The sequence below is a fragment of the Herpailurus yagouaroundi genome, unplaced genomic scaffold (genome assembly GCF_014898765.1).
Source record: "Herpailurus yagouaroundi ecotype Mexico unplaced genomic scaffold, PumYag 569, whole genome shotgun sequence".
NCBI lineage: Eukaryota > Metazoa > Chordata > Mammalia > Carnivora > Felidae > Herpailurus > Herpailurus yagouaroundi.
In genome coordinates, this window is record NW_024412786.1 from 1 (window position 1) to 27,478 (window position 27,478).

The window sequence follows — 27,478 nt, forward strand, 5'->3', positions numbered from 1 at the left end:
AAAAGAAAAAAGGAGATTGTATAGAAAGGTAAATCCAGTAGTACATCGACGAATGTGCTTAAGGGTAAAGGTGTACGGATATTCTCCTCCTGCATTACACCACTACACCATTTGTGTAACTCTGAAGTTATTTCCAAGGACAAAGTTAAAAACTGCATTCCTGAGGCAAAAACGTATTGTGATGAGCACAGACTCTTCACTCTTTCCCTGATGATGAACGATGTTGAGCATCTTTTCATGTATCTGTTGGCCATCTGGATATCTTCTGCCCATTGACAAATGGGATTATTTGTGGGTGCCTAGGTGGTTCAGTCATTAGGCATCTGACTTTGGCTCAGGTCATCATCTCACGTTCCGTGGGTTCGAGTTCTGTTTGGGTGTGCCCTGCTTCTCTCTCCACCCACCCACCCACCCCCCCGCTCCATCCTGGGATTCTCTCTCTTTCTACCCTCGCTTACTTGCATTTTCTCTCTCTCTCAAATACATACATACATAAATAAATAAACAAACAAACAAGATTACTTGTTTTTTATGGTCGAAGAGAATATTCTCAACAATGTACTTTCCTCCTTTTTTTGGTCTTTAATAATAGAGCTTTTTCTGAGAGGAGTTTGAGATTCACAGCAAAGCTGAGCCGAATGCACACAGAGTTCCCATAGATCTCCTACTCATGCATATGCACAGCCTCCCCCAGCATCAACATCCCCACCAGATGGTACATTGGTTACAACTGATGGGCCTCTATGGACACATCCTTATCACCCAAAGTCCATGGTGTACATTCGGGTTCATTCTTGGTGTCATACACTCTATGCCTTTTGTGAAATGTATGTGATGTGCACCCCCCCATTACAGTACAGAAGAATTTCATTGCCCTTAAAACCATCTGAGCTCTGCCTGTTCGTTCCTTCCTCTCCCCAACCCCTGAGAACCACTGCTCTTCTCAATGTCCCCATAGTCTTGACACTTCCAGAATGTCTGCCACTGAATGCAGAGATCCAGTAAGGCCCCAAGACCCTTAGAGAAGCTGGAGCCACTCAGTGGGAGAAGTCTGGGTTCCTGAATGACTGGATGTGGTCATGGTGCATCATGGACAAGCCACTGGGAGCACCCTGCTCTAGGTCAATGTAACAATTATTTAGAATGTCCAGCAAGGTGGACCAAGTTGTCTATGACATTGTCTAGACACACTAGCTCATGGTGATCACTAAAAGCAGGTGACTTTTATTCCATTTCATGGTCATATTTTTTAAGTTTATTTATTTATTTTTAGAGAGAGCATGCTTATGCAAGTGGGAGAGGGGCAAAGAAGGAGAGAGAGAGAATCCCACACAGGCTCCGCACTGTCAATGCAGAGCCCCATGCAGGGCTTGAACTCACGAAACCATGAAATCACGACTTGAGCCAAGATCAAGAGTCAGACGCTTAACCAACTGAGCCACCTAGGCACCCCAGAGTCAGTTTTAAATTTGCAGGGGCACCTGGGTAGCTCAGTCGGTTACGCGTCTACTGTTGATCTCAGCTCAGGTCATGATCTCACAGTTTCGTGAGTTGTAGCCCCACATCGGGCTCTGTGCTGACAGCGTGGAGCCTGCCTGGGATTTCTCTCTCCTCTCTCTGCCCCTTCCCTACTTTTACTGTGTCTCTCTCTCCCTCAAAATAAATAAATAAACATTGAATTTTTTTTCAATTCTCCACAGACAGTGCACCCATTCTTTGGTTCACTGTGGGAGCACACAGCATCTTCTCCGTCCTGGCCAAGTGCATTGTACTGAGCTGCACTAGTAATAAACCACCATTTTTTAACCCACTGAGATCGTAAAAAGCAAGTAAAAAATTGAAGATATATATGTATTTTGGAGGTAAAGGAAAAAGATCAGAGACTCTAAAATGACCTCTGCAACCAAATGGAATAGATTGCCACTTTGCACTATCTCTGAACAGTGTATTTTCCAAAAATACACAACCCAAAAAACTGACTTTTTGTTTTAAGTTTATTTATTTATTTATGGTGAGAGAGAGAGAGAGAGAAAAGAGAGTCCAAGTGAGCAGGGGAGGGGCAGAGGGAGAGGCAAAGAAAGAATCCCAAGCAGGCTCCACGCTGTCAGTGCGGAGCCCCTCATGGGGCTCAAACTCACAAATGGTGAGATAATGACCTGAGTCAAAACCAAGAGTCAGATGTTTAACCACCTGAGCCACCCAGGTGCCCCTAAAGAATTACTTTTAATTGCATTTTTAATACATACAAATATGCAGTGTGCAGCAATTCTTAAATCCTGTTCTACTCTCTTTTCAGTTTCTCTCACCTCTTTGGTCTTTACTCAGATGTCTCTCTCTCAGTGAGAAAATCTTTGGATTTTTCCGCGTCTCCATGTCGGGCTCAATAGCAGACAGCTGGTTTTACTTATTTGCTTCAGTCTTAAACGTTGCAACATCACATGTCCAGAAGCCAGATTGCATGGGGATGAGGAGTGAATGGAAGGTTAAAAAGCGAACGCTCATTGTCCAAGGTCTTGTGATAGTTGCTCCACATGTTGGTCAACAGAACCTAAGTGTGTTATTTTCTGGAATGTGTTCTCTAAAATAACTGAAGACCGTACATGTTTATGGAAAAACTAAGAGAACTGTCTGACCAGACTCTAGAAAGTGCTTCCACCAGGAATGCTCGTTTTTCAGACACTTCACACTCTCTCCCTCACCCCCTTCAGATATGGGCTGAAACATTACGTCCTCAGTGAGGCCTTTTCCTTTCAGTCTGCTTTGTAATGGTCAAAGCCTATATCGATAGTGCCGCTATCGACTAGGAGTGCCTGGGGCACTCACTGGGCCCAGGGCCACTTGCTTGCTGGTTCACAGACACATTCTAACTGGAGCTTATGTGGTAACTAGTCCAACCCTGCAGTTCTTGTTGTGATTGTAAGGAGCGCCTCCATAAAACCACCAGGGAACCTTAAAAAATGAGGTATATTGCCTCACAGTTGTGGAAGCTAGAAGTCCAAGATGGAGATGTTGGTCGGACCAGGCTCTCCCTGAAAACTCTAGGCCGGGACCCTCCCTTGCCTCTCCCTAGCTGCTGGACACTGCTGACAATCCTTGGGTTTTCTGGCTTGTAGACGCATCACTCTAATCTATGCCTCCACCTTCCCATGGTCTTCTCCCTCTCTGTGTCCCAGTTTCTATCTTATCATCACATTGTTAGGCCACCTGGTGAGGCCCAAGTCCCCAGGGTACACAGAGACACTCTTGTCAGGTAGGACTTGCCAGGGGTTTAAAGAGCTTCTCCCAGGAGCAAAGGGCAAAGGCCACATCTTTCTTTGGGTAAGGGTAGTCCTTTACTACACAAACTTCACTCTGTAAACAGACTCTCCGCGTGATGGAAAAGATGACCACCAGTAGCCCCAAATCGACAGTCTCTCTATTTAGCGGCTGCAGTGGACAAAACTTCTTTCTTCTAATATCCAAACTTCAGTTCTAGAGAAGTTACATAGTTGGGCCCTGCTTGGATCACACGGTCACCTTTTGAGCCAATTACTGTTGCCAAACAATCAAGGAGTATCATGATTGCCCAGATTGGGTTTATGGGTCCATGCCAATGGCTGTGGATTCAAGGTCTATAACCAGGAAAAAAAAAAAAAAAAAGGGAATGAATATGGTCAGGACTTGGTCAATAAATACCAGCTTCCCCGGTCTTTGTCCCCACTTCCAACTTAAGACCAACCAGAGAAGGCCAAACATGTTCCCCTAAGCAATCAAATAGGATGCCCACTTCCGGCCAGCCCGCCTCCAGCTTCCCCCCACCAATAACTTCCAGTCAGAGCACACCTGACATTTTCTCCCTGCCTGTCATTGAGTCCCTGCCAAACACAAGCAATGGTAGCTGATTCCTCAGCTATAGCAAGCTCTGAATTAAAACGGACCCTGGAGCAGAGGCTGGCCTTCTTCAGCTCTGGGAATCAGAGCATCACACCAAACCTTTACCTCGGGCTTTTGCCTCTGGTGCCTGCCTACCCACCTATCCCCAGCCACGTGCAGTTCCTTTCGGCCAGTGACAACGTCACCTCTTTCTCTTCCTCTGAGGAACATAAAATCAGAATGTGAGTGTTTGACAGTAACTTTGCTATAGGGGTGGCTGAATCTGCTGTAATTTTTAAGAAAAGCTTGTATTGTGTTTTTTGGTTTGTTTTTTTTTAATGTAGGCTCCACACCCAACGTGGGCCTCGAACTCACGACCCCAGGATCAAGGGCCGCATGCTTCCCAACTGAGCCAGCCAGAAAATACAAGCCAGGAAGCTTGTATTCCTAATCTTCAATAGTAGCAAACTGCTTTTGACACAGCTCTGCCTTGTGCATTCATTTCCTCTACACTGTTTTTCAATCTTTTTTTTTTTTTTTTTTTTTTTTAAATTTTAGAGAGAGAGAACAATCCGGGGAGGGGCAGAGACAAGGGGAGAGAGAGAATCCCAAGCTGGCTCAGCACTGCCAGCACGGAGTTCAACGCGAGCCTGTCCACCAACCGTGAGATGATGACCTGAGCCAAAATCAAGAGTTGCAGGCTTAACTGACTGAGCCACCCAGACGCCTCACTAAGGAACTTCTAATGATGGAAGACACAGAACTAGTCACTCCTCTTTCCTGGGGAAGTGGAGGTAAGGGAATGATAAACACAACATAATAATAATAATAATAATAATAATAATAATAATAATAATAAATAATGGCATAACAGCAGCACCGTGTTAATTAAATAATTTAAATAAAGTTTAAAAAATGTAAACTCCATGGGGCGCCTGGGTGGCTCAGTCGGTTAGGCGGCCGACTTCGGCTCAGGTCATGATCTCACAGTCCGTGAGTTCGAGCCCCGCGTCGGGCTCTGTGCTGACAGCTCAGAGCCTGGAGCCTGTTTCAGATTCTGTGTCTCCCTCTCTCTGACCCTCCCCTGTTCATGCTCTGTCTCTCCCTGTCTCAAAAATAATTAAAAAACATTAAAAAAATTTAAAAAAAAATGTAAACTCCTATTGGAAGGATGCTGGTATTAGGAATGGGGGGGGGGGGGGGCACGGGTCAGAGCCTTAAAGGAACTCTCTGGGGCAGGCTGGAGAAAATGTGTCAACAACCGCAAAAAGATAAGGGCACAGGTGGTTTAAGCAAGGAATGTAGCACTGGGCTCCTTGAAGCTCCGAGGGAGTTCGCTGGGGGTTTCAGACGCTTCAGTGCGCCCCTGGCACGGAACCGGACCAATTATAGTTTATTTTCTTTCTGTTCTTTACGAAAGGTTAAAAAGAAAGACGATGAAAAAGAAGAGATTTCAATTGAAACATACCAAGCCTGAGAAACACCTCGGGCCGAGAGGAAGGATCTCCGCGCGCGCAGCACTGCTTTTCGATCTTCGGTGGCAAAACCTTGGCACCTCACTTCGCGCATTTTGCCACCAACACCCCGCCTCCAGCCCCAAAGGAGGAAGAGGAGGTTCCCCGAAGCCCACCAGGAAGCTCAGGTGGGTGGAGGGCCAGCGTGGTACCCGAGCCGGGAGCCAGCCTGCTGGGGTCCTGCCGGGAGCCCAGACGAGGGCACAGTTGCGAGGCGCTTGCGCGGCGGCCCCGGGTCGGGGCTTTACGGTAATTGCGCGGCGCGCCAGCCCCGCCCTCGTGCGCAAGCGCGGGGCCGTTGTGGCTGAGCGGTTGCGAACCCGGCCGTCTCCCGGAAGGGCTCGCGGAGGCGGTGGGCCGCGCAGGTTCGGAGGCCGGCCGGGCGGCTCGGCCCAGCCTGAAGCCCCTGCGTCCGCCGCCCGCGGTGTCCTCGGTAAGTCGACGGCCCTGCCGGAGTCCGGGAAAGCCCACTGCGCGGTGCCGGGGTCTGGGACGTGGCGGGTGGGACCGACGAGTTGGCACTACACGGGAATGTCAAGGCTAAGGGATTCCAGTGAGATGTGGCGCATCTCTTTTTGGGGGGGCTGGGAGGACTGGGCTTCAGCAACGTGGTGTATCCCCTAGAAGTCCGTGCCTGTAGCCCAGTTTGTCCCTACACGGCCTGGACCAGGAACGGCCCCGGGGAGCCTGGATGCTCAGTTTCGCTGGCAAGGGCATGCGCAGTTCACACCAGCGCACCTGCCCTAGGTCCGCAGCCCTCCGGACCTGTTAGATAGGACCTGTCTTACCCCACCAGGAATTATCCTGAGACCAGCGTTTCCTCCCACTGCAGTAGTGATGAGGAGGTTGGAATTGTGGTTGCCCTCAGACCCTTTTTCTTTGAGGCCTGTCTGGCGATCATGGCTGCCAGCAGTCTCCCAGTCCTAAGCTCTAACAGTCCCAAGATGGCTTCTGATATCCAGCAAGATTTGGCTGCTCTAGTAACTTTGCTTTGAAACTGGTTGGACCCTGACAGCCCGGTGTCTTTCCCAGAGGCCCCACCTGTGTCCCGGGCTATCCCTACATGGCCCACAGTGTGGTGCCTGTCTGCAGATATGCAGGACTTACAGTCCTGGAAAAGGGACCATCCCAGGGGAAGCCGAGACCGGAAAGAGCCCATTGGTAGGGCTGGAGCTCTGGCCCTGGAGGCTAGGCCCCCGGCACAGGTCACGGGCTGGAGTTCTCCTGAGGCCAGATGGCAGCCGGTGGGAGGGGGTCCCAAAGCCCTGGCCCAAAGCCTGAAGGTGTTGGAGGTGCGGGTTGGAGGGGAAGGGGGAGGGAGACCATGGGGCACCCTGGACATTTTGTGTAAAGTTCAAAGCAAGTTGTCTCTGTCCCCTGCCCCCATCCCCCATTCTCTCATGCAGGAAATTGCTTGAGGCTGTAAACCTTGCTTCCCTTCCAGGGGTAGAAACTGGACATAGTCTCCAGTGGAATCTCCCCCAGGAGATTACATCCAGGGTAGTTTTCTTGGGCCTGTTCAAAACGACACTTTCATTTTCCTGATCCCTAGGATCTGTCGACATGAATCCCGTCATCGTGGTCCACGGTGGCGGAGCCAGTAATATCTCTAAGGACAGGAAAGAGCGGGTGCGTCAGGGCATCATGAGAGCTGCTACCGAGGGTTACAAAATCCTGAAGGACGGAGGGAGCGCAGTTGATGCTGTGGAAGGAGCTGTGACCATCCTGGAAGATGATCCTGAGTTCAACGCAGGTAAACTTGCACTGCAGTTAGTAAATGATGCCAAATCAAGTTAATCTTCTCCCCCCTAAATACATCGAATCTAAAGTGTCAATCTAAGAAGCTTTTCAGTATAACTTCATATTTTAAGTTGACCAAGTTGCTTTAAGAATTTTTTAAATTCAGGGTTGCCTGGGTGGCTCAGTCAGTTGAGCGTCCAACTTCACTGAGGTCGTGGTCTCCAGGTTTGTGGGTTCCAGTGCCGCATCGGGCTCTGTGCTGACAACTCAGAGCCTGGAGCCTGCTTCAGATTCTGTGTCTGCCTCTCTCTCTGCCTCTCTCCCGCTCATACTCTGACTCTCTCTCTCTCTCTCAAAAATAAATAAACATACATACATACATAAAAGTAAAATAGAGAACCTGAAATCTAGGGATTAAAATACTTTGGGGGATGATACCCACCTGCCCAACATCTGTCAGAGAAAAGAATTTCAGGAAATCTGAACCAGTTAGTCATCAAATATTTCCTGAGTCTTGTTCATCCCCTTGCTTCTGCGCTCTTGAACGCTTACACAAAATTTCTGAAGTCTGCCTGACCATAGAATGAGGCATAAGTGCATCGTTATGGCTCTGTTGGTTGAGCCAGAATTTACCAGATGCTACTCCTTGCCAGCAGGAGGAGTGGCTTGCTGTTTCAGAGGGAGGCTTGTTAAATTACATACAGTTAGCAGTCAGGGCCCTCTGGCTGACAGAACACCCACTTATTCACAAAGGACTTTGATTTGGAACAGGTCTTCTGGTCTCCCACCCTCTCTAAACTACCAGGATCAGTCATCTGCATGAACTGGGAAGTATGAATTCAGAATTGGAGTGGCTAGTTCTCATCTCTTTGCCCTGTACCAGAGCCTGCCATTCTAAGTGACTTGCTTCTACTCTCCCAGGTGTCTGCTCTGCAGCACATTAAGGGAAAAGAGAGTGGAATCATGCAATACATGGCCTTTTGAGTCTGACAACATGTAGCTTTTGGAGTCTGGATTCTTCATGTAGCATAATGCGTTGGAGGGCCATCCGCGTTGACACAAGTACGAATAGTCCATCTGTTTTTACTGTTGAGTAGTATTCCATTGTATGGATATACCACAGTGTCAGTCATTCACCAGCTGAAGGACATGGTCGATTTGGGGCCATTACAAATCACTATAAACAATTACGTACAGGTTTTTGTGTGAATGTAAGTTTTTGTGTCTCTTGGGTTAATATGGAAGTTGGTCATGTGGCAAGTATATATTTAACTATTTGAAACTGCCAAACTGTTTTCCAGAGTGACTCCCACTTCCATTCCCACCAGCAGCGTATGAAGGCTCTAATGACTCCACATCCCCACAAGCACTTGGTATTGTCAGTATTTTTTATTTTAGCCATTGTCATAGAGTGTGGTGGGACCTCGTTCTGGTGGTAATTTCTGGCAAATGATGTTTATTTTAACATCTTTTCAAGTATTTTGTCAACTTCTCTATTGCGTTTTTTATTATTATTGAGTTTTAAGAGTTCTTTATATAGTCTAGATGCTGGTATTTTATTAGATACGTGATTTGCAGATATTTTCTTCCAGTCTGTGGCTCGTCTTTTCTTTCTCTTAGCAGTGTCTTTCAAAGAACAGAAGTTTCTTATTTTGTAGGAATCCCATTTTTTTAATAATTTTTTTTAATGTTTATTTACTTTTGAGAGAGAGCGTGAGCAAGGGAGGGGCAGAGAGAGAGGGAGACACAGAATCCGAAGCAGACTCCAGACTCTGAGCTGTCAGCACAGAGCCTGATGCAGGGCTCGAACCCACAAACTCCAAGATCGTGACTTGAGCCAAAGTTGGACACTCAACCAGTTGAGCCACCTAGGCGCCCCTGGAGGAGTCCCATTTTTTAATGGATTGTGCTTTTTGTGTCATACCTTAAGAAATATCTGCCTAACCCAGGGTCACAAATGTTTTCTCTTACGTGTCTTCTAGAAATTCTATAGTTTTAGGTTTTATATTTAGGCCTCAGATCCAATTTTAATAATTTTTTGGCATAAGGTATGAGTTATATGTCAAGGTTGTTTCTGCATGATTGTTCCAGTACCAGTTGTTGAAAAATCAACGTTTCTCCATAGAATTGCCCTTCCTCCCTTGTCAAAATCAGTTGACTTTATATGTATGGGTCTATTGGTGGATTCTATTCCCTTGGTCTGTATGTGTAGCCTTTCACCAATACAACACTGTCTTGATTACTATAGTTTTATATTAAGTCTTAAAATCAGGTAGTAAGAGTCGTGTGTGTGTGTGTGTGTGTGTGTGTGGGAGAGAGAGAGAGAGAGAGATTGTTTTGACTATTCTAGTTCCTTTGTCTTTCCCACAGATTTGAGAATCACCTTGTCAAGTTTTTACCAAAAAATAAAAAAAAATCTTGCTAGGATTTTCGGTAGGACTGTGTTGACTCTATAGATCAGTTTAGGACAAACTGACATCTTAACAAGACTGAGCCTTTCAATCCAATACTTCCAAACCACAGTATAAACTTCCATTTATTTAAATCTTTGATTTCTGTGGCGCCTGAGTGGTTCAATCAGCTAAGCATCTGACTCTTGATTTCAGGTCAGGTCATGATCTAACACTTCGTGAGATCAAGCGCCGAGTCAGGCTCCATGCTGAGAGTGAGAACGCTCCTTGGGATTCTCTCTCCCTTTTTCTCTGCCCCCCTGCCCCACACTTTCATGCTGTCTCTCAAAGTAAATTAAACATTTAAAAAATAAAAATAAAAAAAGTAAATCTTTTATTTCTTTCATCAGTGTTATGTAGTTTTTAGCATGCATATCTTACAAATGCTTTGTTAGATTTATACTTCTTCCATGTATTTTGGTGTTACTGTAAATGCTTTTTTTTTTTTTTTTTAAGAGAGAGAGAGAGAGAACATTCTAGTGGGGGAAAGGGGTAGAGGGTGAGAGAGAATCTCAGGCAGGGTCAGTGCTGTCAGTGCAGAGCCCCATGCAGATCTCATGAACTATGAGATCATGACCTGAGCCAAAATCAAGAGTCGGTTGGCCGCTCAACTGGCTGAACCACCCAGGTGCCCCTGTAAATGCTACTTTTTAAGATTACAGTTAGCAGTATGTGTTGCTAATATATGAAAATACAGTTGAGTTTTTTTCATACTTGCCATCTGTAGATTTTCTTTGGTGAGGTGTCTGTTAAGATCCTTGTCTGATTTTTTAATCAAGGTGTTTTCTTATTATTGAGTTTTAAGAGTTCTTTGTGTATTTTGGATAACAGGCCTTTATGAGATGTGCCTTTTACAAATATTTTTCCCAGTCTATGGCTTGCCTTCTCATTCTCTTGATAGTGTCCTTCATACGGCAGAAATTTTTTGTTTTAATGAAGTCCAGCTTAATTTCTTTCTTTCATGGATGGTGATTTTGGTGTGGTATCTAGAAAGCCAAACCCAAGGTCATCTAAACCTCCTCCTGTGTTATCTTCTAGGAGTTTTATAGTTCTGCATTTTACATTTAGATCTGTGACCCATTTTGAGTGGTTTTCGTGAAAGGTGTAAGGTCTATGTCTAGATTCGGCTCTTTTGCATATGAGTGCCCAGCACTATTGTTCAAAGACTTATCTTTTTTGCTGCATTGGATTGCCTTTGTCCGAAGACTCAGAACCCAATTCCAGTGTGTGTGAGTTTTCCCACACCAAGCACTTTTCCTACACCAGCTGGGTATCCTACAATTCAGCTCATTTCTGACACTATCTACCTGGACATAGCATCAGATTCCACAGGTCAAGGGCTCAGTCCCACCAGACTGTGCTCCACTTCAGACACCACCTATAAATTCAGGTTGTTCCTTGTGCTTCTCACCTACTGGCTATAAATCAGAGGTTCCCACGACCCCCTCCTTGGGTTCAATCAGTTGCCAGAGAGGCTCACAGAACTCAAGAAACCAGTTTACTCATTAGATCACCAGTTTATTACAAAAGATACAAATCAAAAGCAAGATGAAGGAGTACAGAGACAGGTGCCCAACAAAGGAACTTCTGTCTCCTTGAAGTTTGGGGCCTGGCACAGTGGCACATGGAAGCATTCTGGTTCTAACCCGGAAACTGTTCAGACCATATCCTTTTGGGTTTTCATGCCAGCTCCATTACATAGACATGGTTAATTAAGTTCTTGGCCACTGGTGACTGATTCAACCTCTAGTCTTTCTCCCCTCCCTGGAAATCGGGGACTGGACTGAAAGTTCTAACCCTCCAGCTATGGTTGGTTCCCTTGGCAACCAGCCCCCCCCCATCTTTAGAGGGTTTCCAAAAGTCACCTCATTAACATAAACTGAGCTATGGGTGAAAGCAGCTTGTCATGCGACAAGATATCCATTTCACCTTTGTGACACTGAAGTGATTTATGGAACTGAGGACGAAAGACCAAAAGTCGTAATAAAAGATCCTCCCATTGCACTCAACCCCTAGGAAATTCCAAGGGTTTTGGGAGCTGAGAGCCGGGAACCATGGGCAAAGACCAAAACATGTGTTTGTTATAAATCACGATGTCACAACTCCTTTGTCACAGATCATTTTACCATATATGTATGTGGGTCTGTTTCTGGGCTCTCTGTTCTGGCCCATTGATCTATTTGTCCTTCACCAATACCACACTTTCTTGATTACCATTGCTTCATAGTAAATGTCATCTGCAAATAGAGACCGTTTTGTTTCTTCTTTTACAGGCTTTATGACTTTTATTTATTTTCCTTGCATATTCCTCTGGCTAGACCATCCAGTGTTAGGTTGAATAGGAGTGGTGAGAGCAAACATCCTGTGCTAGTCCCAATTTTAAGGGGAAAGTCTTTCACCATTAAACAGAACGTTGGTTGTAGGATTTTATGGATTCCCTTTATCGGGTTGGGGAGGTTTCCTTATTCTTAGTTTCCCAAGACTTTCTATCAGGTATGAATGTTGAAGCTTATCACATCCTCTTTCTGCATTATTGAAATGACCATATGGTTTTTCTTCGGTCTGTTGATATGGTGGATATCGATTGATTGGTTTTCGAATTTTGAACCAGGCTTGCATCCCTAGGGTTAACACCCCTCTGTCATTATGTGTTATCTTTTTTATTTATTGCTTGATTAGATTTGATAGTGTTTTCTTAAGGATTTTGCATCTGTGTTCAAGAAAGATAGTGATCTGTGGTTTTATTTTCTTCTAACATCCATCTGGCTTTGTTAGGAGGATAATGTTGGCTTCAAATGATGAATTGGAAAGTACCCCTCCTCTTCTGTTTTGCTTGAAGAGTTTGTATAAAATCAGTATTATTTCTTTGTAAAAGTTTGGTAGAATTTGCTAGTGAAGCCATCTGGGCCTGGAATTTCTTTTGGCTTTTTGTTTTGCTTTAATGGAAAGTTTTTTGCTAAGAAATCAATTTCTTCATTAGGTGTGGGACTATTCAAGTTATGTTGCTTCTTTGAGTTTTTTATGTTTTTCAAGGAATATTGCTATTTTGAATAAGATTTTGAATTTATAGGCTTAAGAGTTATTTGCAATATGTCTTTATTTTTTAATGTCTGTAAGGTTTGTAGAGAGGTCCTCTCTTTCATTCTTGATTATTTGAATTTCTGTCTTTTCAGGGCGCCTGGGTGGCGCAGTCAGTTAAGCGTCCGACTTCAGCCAGGTCACGATCTCGCGGTCCGTGAGTTCGAGCCCCGCGTCAGGCTCTGGGCTGATGGCTCGGAGCCTGGAGCCTGTTTCCGATTCTGTGTCTCCCTCTCTCTCTGCCCCTCCCCCGTTCATGCTCTGTCTCTCTCTGTCCCAAAAATAAATAAAAAAACGTTGAAAAAAAAAATTTGAATTTCTGTCTTTTCTTCTTGGTCAGTCTAGCTAGAGTTTATCAAGTTTTTCTTTTGTTTCTTTTTCAAAGAACAGTAGCTTGTGGTTTTAGGAGGGTTTGCAGATTTTGAATTGTTTTTTCTCTCATTCTTTTTCTCTTCGGAATCTAAATGATTTATCTCTGTTATTTCCTTTCTTCAGCTTACTTTGGAAGTAATTTACTGTTCTCTTTAGATCATAACTTGAGACCAGTCTTTTCTAATACAAGCACTTAATGCTTTAAATTTTCCTGTAAGTCCTGCTTTGATTGCATCCTACAAGTTTCCACATGTCTCTTCATTTTCATTCTGTTCAAAACATGTTATAATTTCCCTTGTGACTTCTTCGTTGAAGCATGGTTTATTTACAAGTGTGATAATTTCAGTGTATTTGTGGATTTTCCAAATATCCTTCTCATTTTTATTTTAATTATGTGACAATCAAAGGACATATTTTGTGTGATTTACATTCTTTTGAACTTTGTAAGGTTTGGTTTTTGGCCCAGAATATGGTCTGTCTTGGTAAATATTCCATTTGCATTTATAAGAATATGTACTCTGCTATTGTTTATTGAAAGTTACATAAATTTCAGTAAGGTCCAGTTGGTTGATAACGTTATTTGAATCTTCTACACCTTGATTTTCTATTTCTGTTGATTCTTGAGAGAGGAATGAGGAGGTCTTTAATTGTAATTGTGGATTTCGCGATTTCTCTTCTCCTTTGACTTCATCAGTTTTGCTTCATATGCTTAGAAATTGTTGTTAGATACACAGACTGCTGTCTTCTGTGTGAACTGATCCCTTCATCACTATGTAATGTCATTATTATTTAACATTCCTTGTCCTAAAGTCTACTTTGCCTGATACTAATCTAGCTGCTCACACTTTCATTTAATTCATTTGAGCATTGCATAGCTTTTTCTGTTCTTTTACTTTTAACCTATTTGTATCTTTATATTTAAAGTGGATTTTTTTCAGGAGGACATAGTTGTATCTTACCTTTTTATGCAATTTGACCATCTCTTCTTTTTATCAGGGTGTTTACACCATTTACATTTAATGTGATTATTGATACGATCAGGTATAAATCTGTCAATCTTGTTATTTGTTTTTTATTTGTCCAATCCATTCATTGTTCCTTTTTTTCCTCTTCTGTCATCTTTTGGGACAATTGAGTGTTGTTTATGATTCTGTCTTCTTTTGTTGGCCTAGTAGCTAGACAGTTTTTTAAGGGTATTTTAGAGTTTATACTATACCTCTCTCATTTGTCACAGTTTGCCTTCAAGTAATATCATACTTCACGCATAGTGTAAGAATCTTATAACAGCATACTTGTTTTCCCTCTGCTAGCCTTCGTGCCATTATTGTCATGTATTTTACTTCTGTGTATGTTATAAATTGCCTAATACGTTGTTATTATTTTTCCGTTAAATTGTTATATTTTAAAGATATTGTTAAAATAAAGGGGAGGGGCGCCTGGGTGGCGCAGTCAGTTGAGCGTCCGACTTCAGCCAGGTCACGATCTCGCGGTCCGTGAGTTCGAGCCCCGCGTCGGGCGCTGGGCTGATGGCTCAGAGCCTGGAGCCTGTTTCCGATTCTGTGTCTCCCTCTCTCTCTGCCCCTCCCCCGTTCATGCTCTGTCTCTCTCTGTCCCCAAAATACATAAACGTTGAAAAAAATAAAATAAAATAAAATAAAGGGGAAAAAGTATTTCTGCTTATCCACATACTAGCCATTTCCAGTGCTTTTCATTCCTTGGTGTGGATCATGACTGTTGTCCACTGTCCTTTTCCTTTTTCCTGAAAGACTTCCTTTAACATTTCCTGTATTGCACGTCTTCTACGGGTGAATTCTTTCAGCTGTTGTGTATCTGAAAAAGTCTTTGTTTTCAGTTTTTGAAAGATACTTTCACTAGGTATTAAATTCCAACTTGACAGGTTTTTTTGGGGGGGGCGGTTGTTGTTTTTAATTTCAGGACTTTAAAGATGTTGCTCCACTGTCTTCTGGTTTGCATCATTTCTGACAAGAAATGTATTCTCATTCTCATCTTTTTCTCACTTCCTAACGTGTCTCGCTCTATCTACTTCTAAGATTTTCTATCTCCGGGCTCTTGGGTGGCTCAGTTGGTTAAGTGTCCAACCTTGGCTCAGGTCATGGTCTTGCCGTTGGTGAGTTCAAGCCCCATGTCAGGCTCTGTGCTGACAGCTCAGAGCCTGGAGCCTGCTTCAGATTCTGTGTCTCCCTCTCTCTCTCTGCCCCTCCCCTGCTCATGCTCTGTTTCTCTCTCTCTCTTTCTCAAAAATAAGTAAATATGAAAAAAAAATTTTTTTTTAAGATTTTCTATCTGATTAGACCAAGATGTTTGATCATAATGTGCCTGCATGTAGTTTTCTTCATGTTTCTTTTGCTTGGAGTTTATTGAGCTTCTCAGATCTGTGAATTTACAGTATTAATCAAATTTGATATTTTTGTATATATTTTTTTTCTTAAATATTTTGTTGTCCCTCTGTCTCCCCTCTCCTTTTAGAGACTCCAATTATATACATAGAGTGGGTTGCTTGAAATTGTCCCCAAGCTCAGTGATCCTCTGTTTGGTGGGTTTTTATCCTTTCTTCTTTTTCATTTTGGATAGTTTCTATTGCTATCTCTTCATAGTCATTACTATTTTCTGCTGTTGTGTCTTACTTTGTTTTAATCCCATCCAGTGTATTTTCCACTTGAGACTTTTTTTTTCATCTCTAGAAGTTCTGTTTGGGTCCTTTTTATGTTTTCCTCCATGTCCTGGTACATATAGAATATAGTTATAACAACTGTTTTATTAACATCTTTGTCTACTAATTCTGTCATTTATGTCACTTATGATCCATTACTATTAAGTGGGTTCTTTTTCCTCCCTATTATGGGTCATATTTTCTTATTTCCCTGTGTGCCTGGAAATTTCTTACTGGATACCAGACATTGTAAATTTTACCTTTTAGGTACTGGATAGTTTTATAATCCTTTAAATATTCTTGAGCTTTGTTCTTATCCCATTTTACAGATGAGGAAACAGGCACAAGAGGTTAAGCATAGCTAGACTCATAGGCATTATCTAGGCAAAAAAAAGTTGGAGAAAGCATGCTGGTGGTAAGGGGAAGAGCATGCACAAGAGCCCAGAGTAGTGGGAACTTACGATACTTTCAGGGAAACCTGGTGTTTCAGTAAAATGTAGCCAAGGAGGGGAGATAAAACCAGCAAAGGAGATCAGAGACCAGATCAGGGTTTCATCCTTTTTATTTTGTAAGTAATGGGGCACCAAGCCAGATTTGTGTTTTCAAACATGCTTCTCTGGCAGCAAGTAGAAGATGAATTGAAGTTGGCAGCTTAGGGACGCCTGGGTGGCTCAGTCGGTTGAGCATCCGACTTCGGCTCAGGTCACGATCTCATGGTTCATAAGTTCAAGCCACGTGTCAGGCTTGTTGCTGTCAGCACAGAGCCCACTTTGGATCCTCTGTCCCCTTCTCCCTCTGCCCCTTCCCCGTTTGTGCTCTCTCTCTCTCAAAAACAAAACATTTTAAAAAATAAAAAATAAACAAAGTCAGCAGCGTAGAAGAAACCTGGGAGTCATTTCTAAGTTCTTGATTATTGCTTTTCAACTTCTCTTTGGTTTTAGGTTGTGGATCTGTCTTGAATGTAAATGGTGATGTGGAAATGGATGCTAGTATCATGAATGGAAAAGACCTGTCTGCAGGAGCTGTCTCTGCAGTCCAGGGCATAGCAAATCCCATTAAACTTGCACGGCTTGTTATGGAAAAGGTATGTGACTAAAGCATCCTTTTTTGCAAGAAATTGCTACCGCCATACTTCAGTGACTAAATAGGACTTTTTAAGTACTTTAGTACTTCAGTGACTAAAATTTCCTGCTCTAGGGAAATGCTTGCAAGCACTGTTCTCCTAAAGTCATATAAAAGAACAGAAGCAATCTATTTAAATTTGTCAAATAAGCCAAGACTCCAACTCTGTTGACAGTGTAGTTTGACTAGTAATCCCTTGACAGTGATTACTGTTTTCATGTTGTCTTCCTGTATTTTCTTCAGTTTTCTCTCAATGCATATGACTTAACACATACAAACGGAACAGACCTTGTTTAATAGCATGTGTTAAATTGGGGCGCCTGGGTGGCTCAGTCAGTTAAGCGTCCGACTTTGGCTCAGGTCATGATCTTACAGTCCGTGAGTTCAAGCCCCGCGTCGGGCTCTGTGCTGACAGCTCAGAGCCTGGAGCCTGCTTCAGATTCTGTGTCTCCCTCTGTCTGCCCTTCCATTGCTTGCACTCTGTCTCTCACATTGTCTCAAAAATAAATAAACATTTTTTTTTTTTTAAATTCAAAAACAAATAGCGTGTGTTAAATAAAAATGAATTCTGTTCTCTAAACTTAAGATCCTAGTAATATTCCATCATTTGGGGGTTTTTTTGAAAATACAAAATCTCGAGAGCGCCAGGCTGCTCAGCATTTGGAGAAGCAAGCCAGTGGAATTTGCACTTTTGAGGTTTTATACCCAGAGAGAACTAATTATAGCCATACAATTGAAGCAGTTAAGAAGATTTTAACTGTTTCAGAAATCTAACCATTTCCCATTTCTTTCTGGCTGAAGACAACTCATTGCTTTCTGACTGACCAAGGTGCAGCAAAATTTGCGACAGCCATGGGGATTCCCACAGTTCCTAAAGAGCAGCTGGTGACAGAGAGAAACATAAAACGCCTAGAGAAAGAGAAGCATGAGAAAGGTGCTCCAAAGCCAGACTGTGAAAAGTAAGTGTATCTGCGGCTCACAGTCTGGGGAGTTACTCGACTGTGGAAGTTTGACTAATCTCTGATTATCTACAGTTCTTAAATAAGTCAAGAATCACTTGGTAGTTTCAGTGTTTGTACAAAATAATTCATAGTACAGAATGGAAACACTGCTCTTCTGACTCTTAAACTTGACCTCATTTATTACTTCTGTGAATAACCACTCAAATTAGGCCGAGACTTCCTTCTCCAAGATGACTGAATGGAAGAGCGCCTTGTGTTAATGTGTTAACTACTGGATGCTTCTTGATCAGTCTGTTATTGAAAGCAGACCAGGCAGGCTCTCTATGATCTATCCTCTGAAGTTACTTAACACTCTGTCCTAGTACAGAGAAATCAGGACAGCTCTTACAAGTTTCAATTAGTCATATGCTCTGAATTACGGTTTTCTATATTAGATTTCAAAATCCCAAATAAAAGTCCCCTTATTCAAAGCAACATTTGAAAAGTAAAATTTGAATATGGCCTGGCAGTTTGTAATGGGATATAATCTATTAACCCTGCATACTCTCTAAGATTTATCATTTTTAACCAGCGGTATACTTTAATATCGCCTAGGGAGCTTTTTCACAGTACGCACGTCTGGCCCACCTCTGCAAAGAATCTAACCTAAGAGGTCAGAAGTGAAGAGGCCAGGCAGGTGTGTTAGGAAAAAGTGTCCAGGTAATCCTGATGTGTCCCCAGCTTAAGAATCTATTTTGCACAATTGGCCATATATTGGTAGCTGTTGATAACCAAGTGTGTGGTTGTACGTACCTGTAAGCTGGAGTCACAGGAATGGGGTTGCTTTATTGATGGTTCGTGGGTGTTTTAATACATGTTGCCACATTGCTTTCCAAAAATTCTTCAATAGCACACCTCTCCACCAGCCATCATCGCCCCTAGATATAAGCAAGAGAGACCCTGCCCCGGGATCTACACTTCAGAGCACCCCCATGTCACAAATACACAAAACAGTTGGCTTATTACAGTCACCTGGGGCGCCTCTGTCACTCAGCAGTGGCCTGCATGACCCATAACCCTCATCATCCACTCTTGTGATTAACACCATTCAGCCCCCAGGGAAATGCTTCTGTGCATCTTGCTCTGTGTCTTGGAACCAAAGAGCACCTAAATCTAAAGCTTTGTGGACTGTGCCACTGCTGATACCAGAAATGGACACTGCTTCGGAGTGGGGGAAGAATGGAGCAACAGAAGGACTTAGGTAAGAGAAAAAGACAAATTAATAACTTGTCAAACAAATTCTTAAGCAACAAAGTGTTGTTTCCCAGTAGTGCCACATATTCAGTTTCCTGCCTCCTTACATGTTTTATGCTGTGGTTCTGGCGGGATTCATGATTCGTGAATTAGTACAATGTCTGTGAGACTCGCACATGAGGACTGATTGCCGTGACTCTTAAATTCGCGAGTATGTAGGCCTAGACCAGCACGGTCCAGTAGAAAGACAAGGGCTACATTTGTAGCCACGTTAAAAATCCTAAAAAGAAACAGGTGAACTTAATATTGTTTAACCCAGTATATCCAAAGAACCATATCAGCATGTAATCAATATAAGAAATTATTTGAGATATTTTACATTCTTCTTTCATGCTAAATCTTCAAAACCTGCCCCGTATGTTACGCCTGCGGCCCATCTCCCTGGGGGCTGCCCACGCTTCCGGAGGCCAGGGGCACAGGTAGCTCGCACCTGCCGCATTGGACAGTGAGGGTCTGGACAGAACCCGTGTGAGGAACCAGCTCTTTATGTTGGCAGCTGAGTGGACGCTGAATGTTAGAATTCGGAATGGTTTTATTCTTGTAATATGTTAACATTTTCAACATTTAAGTAGTTTTGTTTCAAAATCTTGTATTTGCTAAGGGTAATTCATGTCTGACTTTAATATTGATATTTACTATAAATAGATAATTTGGCATATTTCAAGATACACTTGAAAGTGTATCTGCACTTCATTTATATTGATTCAGTTTTATTTGCTCTTCATGTTTGATGAAAATACATCCTAATTTTGTACACTTTCAAGACAATCACGTCTTTTTTAATCCCTAGACAATTGAAAATGCGTGTTAAGTCAAGATTTTGATACGAAAAAGAATACAAAAGTGGAACTCACAAAGGAAAACAAAAAGCTGAAAGGAAAAAAAGGAAAACAATCTTCCAGGACACACTCCGTGTGCATTTTAAAAAACAAAACAGTAAAGTAAGCGGCCTCCTTCCAGGACAATCCACTGAAAGTTCACAAGCAGGACATTCCAGCTTCTTGGTTCAATGAAGATTTAATTACCCATCAAGACAGTGAAAATTAACGAGCATAGTATTCTTGCTACATCCTCAATCTGAGTAGTTCAGATGAAATCCCAGCAGTGTCACATTCTGGACTAAAGGAAGATGATGTCATTGCTCATCATGAAGATTCACACACCGAAAGGACGCAATTACTAGGATTGGAGGAAACAGGCAATAGATGAGAGCACAAAAAGGAAAAGACGACATGGAACATGGATGTGAGGTTCTTGGAAGAGTAATACCGCGTGTCCAGTATTTAGCGAGGGCGGATGATGCTTTGCATGGCACTCCGTCAGCACAGTGTTGACAGAACCCAGTAGAAAATTTCTGGGCTTGGTAAAAATTATTTCAAAAGTTGATGAAACACCGAACATGTAATTAAGACAAAAAATAACGAAACTAATATGGTCACTGTCTAGGATAGAGAATTCAGACAGATTTTTTTTTTTATGTTGTTTTTTTTTTAGTTTTTTTGTTTTTGTATTCTTGAGAGAAAGAGACAGAGCATGAGCGAGGGAGGGGCAGAGTGAGAGAGGGATGCAGAATCCAAAGCAGGCTCCAGGCTCTGAGCTCAGACAGATTAATTTAGTGGGTAATAAGAGATGAAATCAAATACATAAATTTTTTTTAACAAAATACTCTGTTCAGCTAGAATGTACCATGGTCAGAAGACCTCTTGAGCAGCTAACATTTATTATATGTATCACTATGCTAGCCAGCGAAGAAAAACAAGTCAAAGTCAGTGGACGTTTTATTGGCTTTATACCTGCTTTTTGAAGTAGGTGTTTTGGATTAAGAGAAGTGGAAAACTTTCCATCTTGGTCGTGAGTTTAAAAGACTTTCAAGGGGCACCAGGGTGGCTCTATCAGTTAAGCATTGGACTTTTGCTCAGGTCATGATCTTACTGTTTGTGAGTTCGAGCCCCACGTCAGGCTCTGTGCTGACAGCTCAGAGCCTGGAGCCTGCTTCGGATTCTGTGTCTCCCTCTCTCTCTGCCCCTCCCCTGCTCACATTCTGTCTCTCTCTCTCTCTCTCTCAAGAACAAATAAACATTAAAAAAAAAATTTTTTTTTAAAGACTGTCAAAAGCAAACCTGTGATAATGGAGTTAACATGGTTGGTAAATAAAAGATACCATGAAGTTTGGCCAAGAATCCAGAAGTATTCCATGTGACAGGTAGGCTCACAGTTTAAATCTCTTTCTAGAAGGTGTGCCCTTGCTGTGCCGACAGCATCAATGTTGTGGGACAGGAGAGGGTCTGATCTGAGAATCACATTGATAAAAAGAGTTCAGTGAAACCACACAAGATCCTCAAGGAGAAAATTATGGACTTTGACAGTGAAATTAATTTTGAATTTATGCTCTCTATAGTCACTTAGTAGGAACTGTTCATTTCTATTGATAAGCTTAATAAAACCTTTAAAAATCTTTTTGGCTGTTTTACGTCTAAAAGGATTGAAAACGTGAAGTTTAGGGAAACAAAATCAAACTGGATGTGAAGTAAGCGAGAAAAATGACATTCCAATAAGAGGAAACCGAAAGAAGGAAGCAAAAATACTTGTGTGACTTGAAGGAGAAGATTCGTGTACAAATAACCCCAAGACCAGCTCCCATAGAGGCTGTTTTTCTGTTTATTACGTATCAGAGTATCATTTGAAGAGAGATTTGCATACAGTCAAAGAACATACTTGTGCTTTAAGATTTTGTATAATACGCCGAAGATACTCTGCGTGGATCTAGATTCCTGTTTAAGGTGACAGAAACGACTACAGCAAGCGATTGTGATTTATTTGATCAGATTAAAATATTTAGTAGAATCTTCTGTTACAGCATTTTACCACATGCTGCCCTCGAGCATGTGAGCATGCCAGTGTTCAAATCGGGAGGCGCTTCCAAATCCAAGGATTGCTTGAGGAATTTTGTCGGTCATTCCAGCTGCTACTGCCTCAGCAGAGTGAAGCTTCGCCAAATTAAAATTAATTAAAAACCTGCTAAGAACTACACCTACTCAAAAAGATCTGTCTTATCTGGCAGTCGGTCAACAGAACAGAATGTAGTACGGACATAGAGCTACAAGAGCAACGGCTTCCCAAACTGAAAGCAAAGCAGGAGAGCCAGTCTTGTGGAGTAGACACGCAATCACTTACCGGGGCGGGGTGTGTGTGTGTGTGTGTGTGTGTGTGCGCACACATCTCTTTTTCCCATCATCCAGCCATCAACAGAGAACCCAGATGGGCACGATCATAATGAATTTAAGTCACCGCTGGTAGTTTGCCAACTTTCAGCCACACAAGAGCCATAGCTTTACAATATTTTTAAAAGCCGATGCATCGCTCTAAGAGAATAGAACGTATTTACAACTTCCTAGAAGTAAACATGGGGTATGGGCCTCCATTTGTATTTGTAATCTTGCCTCAACGTGGGTCCGCCACCAGCTGAGACCGGGACTGCCTCTATTCCTCTGACATGAGAAGGGTAACCTTGTCACTTTAATTTTTTTTATTTAGTAAGGTATTTTTAATGTTTATTCATCCATTTTTGAGAGAGTGAGTGACCGAGCACGAGCAGGGGAAGGTGAGAGAGAGAGGGAGACACAGAACCTGAAGGAGGCTCCAGCCTCTGAGCTGTCAGCGCAGAGCCCCACGCGGGGCTCAAACCCACCAACTGTGAGATCATGACCTGAGCCAAAGTCGGATGCTCAACCGACTGAGCCACCCAGGCGCCCTAAACTTGTGGCTTTAATTTGCTGTTCCTGGACTAGTAACAAGTTTGAGCATTTGGCATTTGTCTGTGGTTCATTCGTTTCTGTGAATGTGCCTGTGTCCTGTGATCATTTTTTCTTCCTTGCCGTTGTGTCCCTCCTCCTCAGTGTTAAGGCTGTCTTCTCTGTTAAACAAATGTTTCCAGCCCAGCCTGCTTCTCCACACCACAGCACCACCCTCACACAGGCCACCGACTCCTCAAACCCCCTGACCAGTCTCTAGTTCCAGTCTCATCTCCCTCTGCCAACATACATTTGCTAGAATAATCGTGTTAAGAGAGACTTTGTGTACAAATGTGGCATACATACAGAGGTGCATAAATCTTTTTTAGTAACTCATGTAATTTTTTAATTTTTTTTTTCTTTCTGAGAGAGAGAGTGCACGAGCCAGGGAGGGGCAGAGAGAGAGGGAGACACAGAATCCAAAGCAAGCTCCAGGCTCTGAGCTGACAGCAGACAGCCCGACGCGGGGCTCACACCCACGAACTATGAGATCATGACCTGAGCCGAAGTCGGACACTTCACCGACTGAGCCACCAGGCACCCCAGACGTGCATAAATCTTATGTACCCCTAGTGAGTTTTCACAGGGTGGACACGCCCATGCAATCGGCCCCCAGATCAGGAAACCGCACATTGCCATTCCTTTTCTTCATCGTCCAGTTTCTCAGATTCATCCGTGTATTGTTGGCAGCGGCAGCTTACGGCCCCCCCCACCCCCCGCCGGCATCATTCTGTTTCATGGCTGTGTCTCCACTCATTTACTCCACCTCTGCTGGCCATTTGTGTCATTTCCCATTTTCCACTACTACGAACAGTCCTGCTGCGAACATCTGGGTGTCCTCTTTCGGTGAACGCCACATTTCTGCCAGACGACTGTAGAAATGCTGGAGCGTTGTTGCTAAGTCAGCTTCAGCGGATCCCACCAGATGGTCTTCCAAAGGGGTGTGGGCACCAGTTTCCGTTTCCAGCAGGAATGACGGGGCATCCCAGCCCTGCACGTCCTGGCCACACCTGGTACCAAGTCTTCCTCATTTTAGCCACCCTGGTGGACGCGTGGCATGGTAAGAAGAGTATTTTTAAAGCTTAACTCCTCTTGTGACAAGATGAGCCTTGGCTCAAGTGCTCCAGTGTCTCCCCGCCTCCGAGTGAAAGCCCTGACGACGGCCTTTACGTAGGAGAACCATGTGATTTAGTATTCAAATTGGAACTTGATTTTGAGAGCGAAGGTGAAACAAGCAGGGACAAAAGGCATAAATCAGGACTGTCGTAGGTAACCGGGGTGCACGGTCACCCCGCCCATCAGAGCCTTCATGGTCTGGCTGCTGGCCGTCCCTCCTCACTCTCCCTCACTTTATTCTCTCCAGCCACAGTGCCCTCCAGATTCCATGAGTTTAGCAATCATGTTCCTGCTTCAGGAGCGTTCTCCCCAGCGATCGGCACAGCTTGCCCTCACCTCCTTCAGAGAGGCCCTGTGTCGAGGTGTCTCCATGCTTCTGGACTCGTGGTAGTTTTTACTGTCGTTCCATAAAGCAAATTTGTATTGCTCTGCTGCCCTCTGCCCCCCAAACGCAAGCTGCACAGGAGAAGGGACGTGGTCGATTCAGCTCCCTGCTGTGCCCGGCACTTTGTGTCCCAAGTACAGTTCATTATAGAACCTGGGTGGCAGGTATAGAGCTGTGATTGTACTGTATTATATTCTTCTCACTTTTTTACTTGAAAATGTATAATAAAACGTTAGAGAAAACAATAACCTATCTCGTCTTTGCAGCAAGTGCCATGAAAGAGGCAAAGTGGGGTCTGACGGGCAGCATCAGCCTCACCTGGGAGGTTGTGAGAAATGCAGGGTCTTCGGTCCCACCCTGTACCCACCAACTCGGGATCTCTGGAATGGGCCCGGGGATTCAAGGGGTTTTTATGCACACTGAAGTTTGAGATGCGCCTTTTGTTTTGAGGGAGCATGCGCATGAGCAGGGGAGAAGGGCAGAGGGGGAGAGAGAGAATCCTGAGCAGGGGAGAAGGGCAGAGGGGGAGAGAGAATCCTGAGCAGGGGAGAAGGGCAGAGGGGGAGAGAGAGAGAATCCCAAGCAGGCTCCATGCTCAGCACAGAGCCGGACGAGGGGCTCGATCCCATGACCCTGGGATGATGACCTGAGCCGAAATCAAGAGTCAGACGCTCAATCGACTGAGCCACCCTGGTGCCCCAGCACCCAGTTGCTTTGTCCCCATTTTATAGGTGGGGAGAATGAGACCCAGAGAAGAAAACTTAGCAGGTAAGTCACAGCTAGAGGTCAGAGGTGCTGGGATCAGATGTGCTCTTGAAGCCGAGGTCTAGAAGAGTGTCTAGTAATCTACCTGACCTGCAGAATAAAAGGCAAACAGGCTTTCTTTGCCATTTCCGTGAGTCAGGAATATTGGGATCAAAGTGTGGCCCGTTTGCCATTAACCTCTAGTGTGGGAATGTAAGTGCTGTTAAGTTACGTTGTTACCTGTGGGAGTGTTTCTCGTCTCAGCCTGTCACTTCTCTATTTTTGGCAGAAACCTAGGAACCGTGGGCGCCGTGGCCTTGGACCGCAATGGAAACGTGGCCTACGCGACCTCGACGGGGGGGCATCGTGAATAAAATGGTCGGCCGGGTTGGGGACACGCCATGCATAGGTGGGCCCCCCGATGGCTCTGCCCCTTCCCATCCACAGTCACCCACCTGGCTTTGGGGAGGACTTGGAGAGGGAGACGGGGGAGGCTCCAGTTGTCCCCCATGAGCCCCCGAGGGCCTCTTCCCTCTAGCCCCGTTTTCGGGATCTGCAGACTTCGTCCCAGAGGGTTACATACACGAACCCTCTTCCCAGGCCTGGGCTCAAATTAACAAACAGAAAAAGCTGAGAATTTCAGTGGGCAGTTATTGGATCTGAGTGGCATGAAAGCCACACGCTGCTGCTACAGCGACGTTAGGAGTGGAAGTGTTTGCGTGGACACCGAAGCACATGGCCTCATTCTGGAAGCGGGGTGAGGGGCGGGGGTAGGCGTGGCTGTATATGCCTCGCCCTGTGCAGACTACCCGCGTGCCCTCGGGGAGCTGTTCCATGAAAGGTCAGGCCTGCCCTCCCTCCCGGGGCTCCCTTCATCCCCCTGGTTTCAGGGTCATCACCTGGTGCTTTGTTCACACTAAAGCGTCACAGCTACTGATGTTTGTCCACACTTTGGCACTCTTTGGGATTTAGTATTTACGTAGCCTTAGACTTGATCTGTGTTTGACTTTCTTCACTGTTGCTGCTCAGTTTGTCACTTTTTGGGGGCAGGATCTGGAGGTTATGCTGACAATGACATTGGTGCCATTTCAACAACGGGGCACGGGGAGAGCATCCTGAAGGTGAATCTGGCCAGACTCACTCTCTTCCACGTAGAACAAGGTACATAGAACAAATGCATACTGTCTGAAGACGAGTGAACGGAAGGTCTTCATAAATAGGAGGGAAAGTAGATGAAACCCTTTTTAATTTGCTTTAGATGTTCCTTTCAGGCTGTTACCTACTTTGACTTCTTCCCACCTTCTGTTAGGATTTGGAAAGAAGTGCATTTAGAATATTGTCTGCGTTGGGCATCTCGGGCAGTAGACAGACTTTGAGCCTGGGTGTGGGAGAAAAGCAGGTCTGCTTAGGCTGATGTCAGGCTCTGCCTCAGTGCACAGAGGGTCTTTTACGGTGAGGACCCTTCTAAGAAGCATTCACATAGAAATCGTTCGGGGGCACCTGGGTGGCTCAGTCGGTTGAGCATCCAACTCTTGATTTTGGCTCAGGTCATGAGCTGACAGCATGGAGCCTGCTTGGGATTCTCTCTCTCCCTCTGTCTCTGCCCCTCTCCCACTCGCACAGGCACATGCGCTCCCACACTCGCTCACTCACTCTCGCGATAAATAAGCATTTAAAAAAAAGAAATCATTTGCCCAGAATCTTTGTTAACTCACTTTGGTTTTTCATACTACAAATGATTTTCCCATCAGATTTCTTTTTATTGAAAGGTTGTTTCACAGCCTCTCCTTGTTTTCAGGAAAGACACTGGAAGAGGCTGCCGACATGTCGTTGGGTTATATGAAGTCAAAGCTGAAGGGTTTAGGCGGCGTCATCTTGGTCAGCAAAGCAGGAGACTGGGCAGTGAAGTGGACCTCTGCCTCCATGCCCTGGGCGGCCGCCAAGGACTGCCAGCTGCACTCTGGAATTGACCTTGATGAGACCAATGTCACTGACCTGCCCTAGGACCATGAAGATTGTATTCTAGGTGCTATCCTGAAGGGAAAGTCCAGCTTCCTGGTGTGGAGATTTAGCTTAATTAATTAGATCTAGAAATGGAAAATTCTGCAGTCTGTCACTGTTTTGTCGCCTTGATCAATGAGTATCTGAGTGTTTGGTTGAGGGGCAGATCCGAAAGTGCTCAGAGAAATCCCCCTATTAAGGTCAAAGTAAGACTAGTCCACATGACCAAGTCCTGAGTCTTTCTCCTGAATCGGCCCCAGCGTCTTAGGTTAGAAAGAAATGACATCATCTGATGTGACAGCAGCCGCCCGCGCGCAGGGAGCGCTGTCTGATAGTGGGAGATCCCCAGCGGAGCGGAGCGGGGGGGGGGGGGGGGGGGGGGGGGGG

General features: G+C 44.3%; 1 protein-coding gene and 1 long non-coding RNA gene across 2 annotated transcripts; one reads left to right on the top strand and one right to left on the bottom strand.

The window, feature by feature from the left end:
- Window positions 1-2,204: 2,204 nt before the first annotated feature.
- On the bottom strand, window positions 2,205-5,577 carry LOC121023924 (uncharacterized). The gene is made up of 2 exons (XR_005787546.1): window positions 5,321-5,577; window positions 2,205-3,611 (listed from the first exon to the last, which is right to left on the bottom strand). It is a non-coding gene; the product is annotated as an uncharacterized LOC121023924 (long non-coding RNA).
- Window positions 5,578-5,664: 87 nt separating this feature from the next.
- ASRGL1 (asparaginase and isoaspartyl peptidase 1) lies at window positions 5,665-27,198 on the top strand. The gene is given in 8 exon segments (XM_040466164.1): window positions 5,665-5,799; window positions 6,919-7,119; window positions 16,619-16,761; window positions 17,601-17,758; window positions 25,380-25,446; window positions 25,448-25,499; window positions 26,141-26,251; window positions 26,889-27,198. Coding segments are annotated over 7 exon segments (927 nt in total). The 5' UTR covers window positions 5,665-5,799; window positions 6,919-6,929; the 3' UTR covers window positions 27,095-27,198.
- Window positions 27,199-27,478: the final 280 nt, after the last annotated feature.